Genomic DNA, 9,707 nt, shown 5'->3' with positions numbered 1-9,707 from the left:
TAAAACGAAAGAGAGAGAGAGAGGGCCTAAAACTAGAACCTTGGTGTTGTTGTATAGTTCTCAGCCCCAATGCTTACAAATTTGTTTTAAGTCCAAGCCCATAAATAAAATAAAATCTAGATAAGATAAGATAAGACAAAATCTAGATGAATTAATATCTAGATGAAATAAAATCTAGATAAGATAAAATAAGATAAGATCTAGATAAAATAATATCTAGATGAGATGAAATCTAGATATGATAAGATAAAATCTAGATGAAATAATATCTAGATGAAATAAAATCTAGATAAGATAAGATTTGGTAGAATAAAATTGTCTGCTCTCTTCAAGTCCAAGCCCAATTCCGGATTCAAGCCCAATTACTTATAATTCTCCTGAAATTAAATTAAAAACAAAATTAATCCAGTAGGCCCAAATGATAAAACTACATAATTAATTTGACAATTAAGGCTAATCAGTAATTAAAATGGTGACAAAAAGGGTTAAGAAATATGAGAAAATGATGACACATTAGCATGGTCTATTGAGTTTTCAGAATTTGACATCCAATATGAACCCAAAGGACCTATAAAAGAACAACACTTGGCAGGCTTCATTAATGAGTTTCATCCGGCATGACAATTTGAAGACCAATGGAGGAAAATACATGTGGACAACTCCTCTAATCAAAATGAATGTTGAGTCAAGGTCTTGTTAGAAGGACCCAACCAAGTGACATTAGAGCAGTCCCTCAGGTTTGGTTTCAAAGTTTCCAATAATCAAGTAGAGTATGAAGCCCTCTTAGTTGTACTCTTACTAGCTAAGGAAATGGGAGCAAAAAAGATAAAGTATTGGAGAATTCAAAAGTAGCAATTGAATAGATCAAGGGGGAATACCAAGTTAAAGACCTTTAGCTTTTGAAGTATTATCACACTTTTATGGAGGATCAAGGGGGAATACCAAGCCTTAGCTCAGGATATAGGGAATCCAAATAGGGGAGAAGCTGGTGGAGCTGTTGAGTACCAAGGGTTGGACCGCTTCCAAAAAAACAATCCTCCTTCTTTCAATGGAGGATACAACCCTGATGGTGCTTAGAACTGGATAAGGGAAATTGAGAAATTTTTCTGAGTGATGACATGTCCGGAGGGGCAAAAAGTTGCTTTTGGTACATATACTCTGGTTGAAGAAGTTGCGTATTGGTGGGAGAATACTCGCTAATGCCTAGAGGTTAAAGGTCAAGATGTGACCTGGGATGTCTTCAAGAGGGTATTTTTGGAGAAATACTTTCCTGAGGATGTTAGAAACAAGAAAGAGATGGAGTTCTTGGAGCTCAAGTAGGGAAACATGATTGTGGCTGAATATGCAGCCAAGTTTGAGGAGCTGGTGAGGTACTTTCCCCATTATCAAGGGAGAGATGGTGGAAGTTCCAAATGTGTGAAGTTTCTGAATGGCTTGCGACCTGAAGTGAAGCAAGTTGTGAATTACCAAGGTGTTTTTTAGTTCCCACTCTTGGTTAACATGTGTCAGATTTTGGATGAAGACTCCCCAAACAGGATGACCTGTTATAGGAGTATCGGCCCAATGAAGAACAAAAAGAATGGACCTCAACATTGGGGAAAACCGTACTCGACCCCTCATAAGCAATATCGTAACTGCCCCAACAATCAGAGGATTGTTGCTATGGGGTTTGCGGGTGGTTGTGGTAGCAAACCCAATACTTTCCACAGTCAAATCACTTGTTACAAATGTGGTAAGCTAGGGCACATCTCCTTATATTATGCTGATAAAGGCATGACCTATTTTAATTGTAGAAAAAATGGGCATATTCAGAGAGATTGTCCATATCCCAAGAAGGAGCAAAATGGTGGGGGCCTGAATGACCAAACTGGGCATTCGAAGGCCAAAGGAAGAGTCTTTACCCTTAAGGGTGTCGAAGCTTCGAAATCCAAAGATCTAATCCAAGGTAAATGTTTCATAAATGGGATTCCCTTACTTATGTTATTTGATTCCGGTGCAACCCATTCTTTTATATCATGTTCGTGTGTAGGGAAACTTAAGCTTTCTGTGTCTTCTTTAAATAAAGATCTGGTGATAGAGACCCCAACAAGTGGTTTTGTGATAACCTCTAATGTGTGTTTGAATTGTCCTATGGAAATTTCTGGTAGAACATTCTTGATTGATCTGATTTGTTTGCCTTTGAGCCAAATTGATGTCATTCTAGGTATGGACTGGTTATCTTCCAACCATGTCTTGTTAAACTATTTTGATAAAACTGTGGTGTTTGATGATTCTGGAGTTAGTAAGGATATAATGTTTATCTCTGCCAACCAAGTTATGACATCTTTAAAAGAAAATGCTCAAGTGTACATGATCTTGTGTAACCTGGAAATAGAGACGAAGGCTTCCATTTGTGACCTCCCTGTTGTCAGAGAGTTTCCTAAAGTGTTCCCTAAGGATATATCCAGTCTACCACCCGAGAGAGAGAAAGAGTTTTCCATAGACTTAGTACCTGGTGTTGGACCCATATCCATAGCCCCTTATAGGATGTCTCCTATAGAGTTAGCTGAGCTTAAGAAATAGTTAGAGGAGTTGTTGGATAAGCAGTTTGTTAGACCTAGTGTGTCTCTATGGGGAGCACCAGTGTTGTTAGTGAAGAAGAAAGATGGGACCATGAGGTTGTGTGTAGACTACCGCCAGTTGAATAAGGTGACAATTAAGAATAAGTACCATTTTCCTAGAATAGACGATCTTATGGACCAGCTGGTAGGAGCTTGTGTGTTTAGCAAGATAGACCTTAGGTCAGGTTACTATTAGATCCGAGTGAAGTCTGAGGATATACCAAAGACTTCTTTTAGGACCCGTTATGGTCACTATGAGTATCTAGTCATGCCCTTTGGTGTGACTAATGCTCCAGGTGTGTTTATGGACTACATGAATAAAGTCTTTCACCCTTACCTTGATAGTTTTGTGGTAGTATTCATAGATAATATTTTGGTATACTCCAAGACTAGAGAGGAACATGAAGAACACTTGAGGATAGTGTTGCATACCCTTAGGGATCGACAACTTTATGCTAAGTTGTCCAAGTGTGAGTTTTGGTTAGAGAAAGTTACTTTATTAGGGCATGTGATATCTAAAGGGGGTATAGTTGTAGATCCCTAAGTTCCTTTATTGAAAACAAAAACCAATACTTATAGTGTATCTTAACAAAAAGATAAAAATAGACATGGGCCTTCAAAATAGTTTGGGCCAACAAATTACAATAAATAAAAATTATTAATAAAAATTGAACATATTTATTATGGGCCTTCAAATTAATCTGGGCTTTCAGCAACAATTAATAGTCTTGATAATGTCTCTGCCTCTAGGCCTTCATCCTTCTCCACTTGGGCTCTCATCCTTCTCCACTCGGGAGCTTTGTCCTTCTCCACTTGGGCCTTCATCCTTCTCAACTTGGGCCTTTAGCCTGTATTTGGCCAATTTCAGGATTCTCATCATTCCCTCCTTCTTGGAAAACATTTGCCTTCAAATGTCTAGGATCATCACTGGGTTCAAGTACCACTTCCTTCCTTTTCTTGTTGGCTTGCTTGGTATAGCTTTCATTCTTCTTTGCAATTTGCACCTTCACTTGGTCATACAATCTTTTCACATACTCAACTTTGGCCTATGCATCCTTATGCTGAGTCTCTTGGGGCTTGCTGTTGTAAGTTGGCCTGTTAGGCAATGAAGCTTCTGGAAGGAGATCAACTTGATGTTTTATGCTTCTTGAAGGTGGCAATCCATGAGGAATCTCCTTGGGAAAGACATCTTTAAATTCTTGCAATAAGGGTTGAACACTAGGAGAAACATAAAGAGTTAACTGATTAGAATTATCACTCTCTCTCTCTCTCTCTCTCTCTCTCTCGTGTGTATCACTCCATCTCTCAAGTGTATCACTCTTCTTTTTTCTATTCCTCCGTGATGCCTCACTATTGTCTCTCTCTTGTTCTCTCTTTTCTCTCCTTATGATTTGGTCATCACACACTTCTCTGAGGGATAGAGGTTTATGAATAATTTTCTGGTCATGGTGCTGGAAAGAAATCTTGTTGGTGAAGCCATCATGCACTACTTTGGAGTCCTCTTCAATGTTGGCCCTCACTAGTGCCATCTCCATCTCCTTGTCCTCAACAATCAAACTTCCCTGGGATAACCTCTGGAGTTTCTGTCGCATGGTTCTACTATAGCTAGTTGGAACATACCTCCTTCGCATAATCCTTCTCATCTCAGTCCATGTATCTATCTCCCGCCCTTCTTCTCTCTTCATCTCTCTTTTGATTTTTCTTCCACCAAACAAGGGCATAGTCTGAGAATGTAGTTGCTGCTAACTTCACCTTCTGCTCTTCCGGAAAATCATTGTAGGAGAATGCATGCTGAATCTTCACCTCCCAGGTAAGGTAGGTGTCTGGGTCCCTCCTGCCTTTAAAAAAGGATACATTGAGTTTTACTCCCTCAATTCTGTCTTGCACCTCTATTCGGTTCGATCCATCATTGACCCTTCTGTTGCCACCATAAGGTCTCCCAGCATTTGGATTGATTTGGTGCTCTAGTCCTTCTATTCGTCTGTAGAGCTCTTCATTGTTACGTTTCAACAAACGTTGCATTTGTGTAGTCATCGCGTCCAGTAATAAGCGCTGAAATCCGTCCAGTTGATGATATACACCACCATTGTCACCAGCTCCTGCCATGATTAATGAACAAAGAATTTTGCAGTAATAAAAAAAAATTCAGGACCTCACCACACTCTACTCACGTGTTTCTCTCTTTGATGGTAGTTCAATCGTGTTTGATGCTCTCAATATAGGCTTTTGTGTAATGTATTCCCTCTTGCCTTTTACCACTCGTGTTCACTCTTAAGTTCCTGGATGGACCAAATTAGACACACAAGGTAATATAAAATAAAAGGAAAGACAATATAATTATCACAGATTTGATTTGGGATAACAACTTGGACTTGATTTGGATAGCAGATTGGATTTGATTTGGATAAAAGATCAGATTTGATTTGGATAACAGATATGATAACAAATAAGATAACAGATGGGATAACAGATAAGATAACAGATATGACAAGTAAACTTCAAATGCTCATAACTTTTGTTACGGTTGTCCGTTTGAGGCCCACTATATATCAAAACGCTCAGAATTCAGAGGAGAATCCAGATAAGGGGATTTGGTATACGATTTTCCGACAAAGAAAAGCCTCTAACTGCCTCAATTTCGTGATCAAATATCAAACATCCACTTTTTTTTTCTTCTTTTATTCTCTTTCTTTTTTAAATATTTCTGCAACTTTTTTTTATTTTTACTTGAAATAGAACTCAAATAGATTTTTTTTGACACAAAGTCTGAAAGACACAAGAAACAAGAACAAGAACAAAAACGTGACAAGAACAAGAACAAGAACGAAACAAAGACACAAACAAGAACGCAACAAGACGCAAACAAGAAAACAAATAACAGAACAAGGACAAAACACGAACCTGGGCAAATTACAAAGAAAAATAATAGGATAGGATAGAACCTGTATCAAGAGCTGAAGCTCTGATACCAGATGATGTGAACCTTACGGGGCGGAACGTTTGATACAGGCTACGGAGATTTGGATGACGCCACTTCCAGTGAAGGAAGTTAAGTCAGGGTAGACGCCGCAAGGATTACCTTGATGAGTCTGAGATTGGTTCAACAAGGAACCCAGAGAGAAGCTCTCACCAAATTTTATGAAAATGCCAAAAGTTCCTTTATTGAAAACAAAAACTAATACTTATAGTGTATCTGAACAAAAAGATAAAAATAGACATGGGCCTTCAAAACAATTTGGGCCAACAAATTACAATAAATAAAAATTATTAATAAAAATAGAACATATTTTTTATGGGCCTTCAAATTAATTTGGGCCTTCAGCAACAATTAATAGTCTTGATAATGTCTTTGCCTCTGGGCCTTCATCCTTCTCCACTTGGGCCCTCATCCTTCTCCACTCGGAGGCTTTGTCCTTCTCCACTTGGGCCTTCGTCCTTCTCCACTTGGGTCTTTGGCCTGTATTTGGCCAGTTTCAGGATTCTCATCAGAAGTCGTTCTTGAGTGGGAGAGTCCTAAATCTGTTTTTGAGATTAGAAGTTTTCTGGGCTTAGTAGGATATTACCGGAGATTCATTGAAGGTTTCTCCAAGTTAGCTTTACCTTTGACTAAACTGACTCAAAAGGGTCAAGCTTTTGTGTGGGATACCCAATGTGGGTATAGTTTCCAAACCCTTAAGGGAAAAATTGAGGACCGCTCCAGTGCTAGTTTTTCCTAACCCGAGAGAACCCTTTGAGGTGTATTGTGATGCATAAAAGATGGGTTTAGGAGGAGTGTTGATGCAAAATGGCCAAGTAGTGGCCTATGCTTCTAGACAACTTAAGACTCATGAGAGGAATTATCCCACCCATGATTTGGAGTTGGTTGCTGTAGTTTTTGACCTTAAGATGTGGAGGCATTACCTGCTTGGCTCCAAGTTTGAGGTGTTTAGTGATCATAAGAGCCTTAAGTACTTATTTAGTCATAAAGAGCTGAACATGCATCAAAGGAGACGGTTAGAGTTTCTTAAAGATTATGATTTTGAGCTTAGCTACCATCCCAACAAAGCCAATGTAGTGGCTGACGCCTTGAGTAGGAAATCCCTACATATATGGGCCTTCATGGTTAGAGAGATGGATCTCCTTGAACAATTTAGAAACCTTAACCTTGCATGTGAGGTTACCCTTAACAGTGTGAGATTAGGGACTTTGAGGATCACCAGTGAGTTACTAGGAGATATTAGGGAGGGCCAGAAGACTGATCCTTTTCTAAGGACTCAGTTAGAAGCTATAGAGTTAGGAAGAGATAGTAGTTTCAATGTTGAATCGAATGGAGTCTTGAGACTCCAAGATAGGATTTGTGTTCCCAATGTGCCTGAACTTAGGAAGATGATCCTGGAGGAAGGACATAGGAGTAACCTGAGCATCCATCTTGGTGCTACCAAGATGTATCAGGATTTGAAGATGATGTTTTGGTGGCCCAACATGAAGAGAGAGGTTAGTGAGTTTGTGTATGCATGCTTAGTCTGTCAGAAGGCTAAGATAGAACATCAGAGACCTTCAGGGAAGTTACAACCCTTGGAGATACCCTAGTGGAAGTGGGACAATATTTCCATAGATTTTGTTGTAGGACTACCTGGAACCCCCAGAGGTTTAGATTCTATCTGGGTTATTGTTGACAGACTGACCAAGATTGCTCACTTTATTCCCATTAATATTAGATTTTCCTTGGAGAAGTTGACCTCCCTGTATATTAGTGAGATTGTTGGATTACATGGTGTGCCATCTAGCATAGTGTTTGATAGAGATCCTAGGTTTACCTCTAGATTTTGGGAGAGCCTAAACACAACATTTGGAACCAATCTTAGACTATGTTCATCCTACCATCCTTAGACTGATGGCCAAACTGAATGGACCATTCAGTCACTGGAGGACCTTTTGAGGGCGTGTGTCTTAGAGCAAAAGTGGAGTTGGGAGAGTTTTCTTTCGTTGATAGAGTTCACTTATAACAATAGTTTTCACTCTACCATTGGCATGGCTCCCTATGAAGCTTTGTATGGTAGAAGGTGTAGGACACCCCTATGTTGGCTAGAGCCTGGAGAAGACCTCATCTTAGGACCTGAAGTGGTACAACAAACCACCAAGAAGGTCAAGTTGATCCAAGAAAGGATGAGGACTGCTCAGAGTAGGCAGAAAAGTTATTAGGATAAGAGGAGGAAAGACCTGAAATTTGAGGTTGGTGATCATGTATTCTTGATAGTCACTCCGTGGACTGGGGTTGGTTGAGCATTGAAATCTCGAAAACTCACTCCTCGCTTTATCGGTCCTTTTCAAATTCTTAAAAGAGTCGGTCCTGTGGCATACCAAATTGCATTACCCCCGTCTCTTTCTAATCTTCACAATGTCTTTCATGTGTCTCAATTCCATAAGTATATCCATGATCCATCCCATGTGATAGAATTGGATGACGTACAAGTCAAAGAGAACTTGACATATGAAACATTACCTTTGAGGATCAAGGATAGGTGAACAAAACACCTAAGAGGGAAGGAGATTTTATTGGTCAAGGTGATTGGGGAGCTGCATTAGGAGAAGATGCCATGTGGGAATTAGAGAGTCAGATGCGAGCAGCTCATCCATCCTTGTTTGAGTCAGGTAAAATTTTGGGGACAAAATTTCTAAAAGGGTGGGAGAGTTGTAACACCCTGAAATACTACTAATTATAAATCGATGTTTAATTGTATTTATTATGTTATTTGACTATATGGTTGACTTGGAGTTGAGGTATGGTTTGAATTAGTCATGTATGAATTTCCTGATGTGGATGTTGAGTTATGTGGAGTTTTGTTGAGCTAAGTTGAAATTATGAGATTTCAAATTTTTACCTAAACCTATTTCAGTAAAATCACGCTCCCGGATTCGTTAACCGTTGGATCATCTTAAAATGTTTTCTAGAGGTTCCTAAGACAGTTCTCCATATTTTGACCTTTGGATTTGCAATATACGTCCAGCACAAAAATTCTCCACATTCTAACATCTTGACTATGAGATATGATTTTTTTACTGAAGCAGAAAAATTGGAGCTGGATTAGCTCGCCTAAGAGAGCCAAACTCGCTTGGGCAAGTGTTGCAGGCTTCAAATACGTTCAGCAGCGTAAAACAACCATCTTCTTCCTCCTTCTCTTCCCCTAAACCCTCCCCCAACACCCCTAAACTCCTCCTCGACCACCACTGACCACCGGTGACCGCCACGAGCTGCTTTTCTTGCCGTGGGATCACCGCACGGAGAAGAACAGTATGATCGGAGTGGAATCTTCAAAACTCAACTCGAGGATTCGGTAGAGAATGAAGCCTCCAATCCTTCCTTCACGGTTTCTTTGAGGTAACCGTGATTCTAATCCTTCTCATTGTTAGTTTGAGTCTATTTTTGCATCTCTTCTGACTTGGGAACCATTATTGGATGTTTTTACACTTCCTTTGAAAAACCCTTCAAAATGAGACATTGTAAAAGTTGTCTTTTTATAACATTGATGTTATTTTCGTGACCTTCACTGAACCACAGTCACATTGGCGTGATTGGAATTTTAAAATGATGTCTCCTTTTAGTAGAATCCGAAACACCCCTCTGCCCTTTATGTTTTGACAGGGGTATTTGACCCCGAATGTTGTCATTATTAACCTTATTTCTAAAATCAATACTAAATTTCCTTCAATTTGGTATATAGAACCTTGCATTTGGACTGACGAACGTGAACGAGAGAGGTCTCTAGGCGACACAAAGAGAAAGTAACGTAGAGCTCATGATAGGAGAGGGCAGTTTATTATTGTTTATAGTTTTTAATACTGAAATTCTGATACTGGGGACAGATGTCGTACAGGATGTCACGACATCACGCTTCAGAACATGCAGATTGTCTTTAACTGTATGAACAGATTAAACAAGTAAATAACACAAGAGAATTGTTAACCCAGTTCGGTGCAACCTCACCTACATCTGGGGGCTACCAAGCCAGGGAGGAAATCCACTAAAATAGTGTTAGTTCAAGGTCTAACAGCCACTGTTTACAACCTTCTCACCTAACCACTACCCGTGCGATCTCTACCTAAGAGCCACTCTTAGATATGAGAAAC

The 9,707-nt window shown here is 39.5% G+C and overlaps 1 protein-coding gene across 1 annotated transcript; it reads left to right on the top strand.

Annotated features, from left to right (window-relative positions):
- The first annotated feature begins 1,579 nt into the window (after positions 1–1,579).
- Positions 1,580–2,562, top strand: LOC114381538. Its single transcript, XM_028340813.1, has 3 exons — positions 1,580–1,732; positions 1,813–1,945; positions 2,030–2,562. The coding sequence occupies exons 1-3, from the start codon at positions 1,580–1,582 to the stop codon at positions 2,560–2,562; spliced, it is 819 nt and encodes a 272-aa protein (XP_028196614.1).
- Positions 2,563–9,707: the final 7,145 nt, after the last annotated feature.

The sequence above is a fragment of the Glycine soja genome, chromosome 13 (genome assembly GCF_004193775.1).
Source record: "Glycine soja cultivar W05 chromosome 13, ASM419377v2, whole genome shotgun sequence".
NCBI lineage: Eukaryota > Viridiplantae > Streptophyta > Magnoliopsida > Fabales > Fabaceae > Glycine > Glycine soja.
Note: the sequence above shows the minus strand (reverse complement) of the source record. Positions and strands in the feature narration are given on the sequence as shown.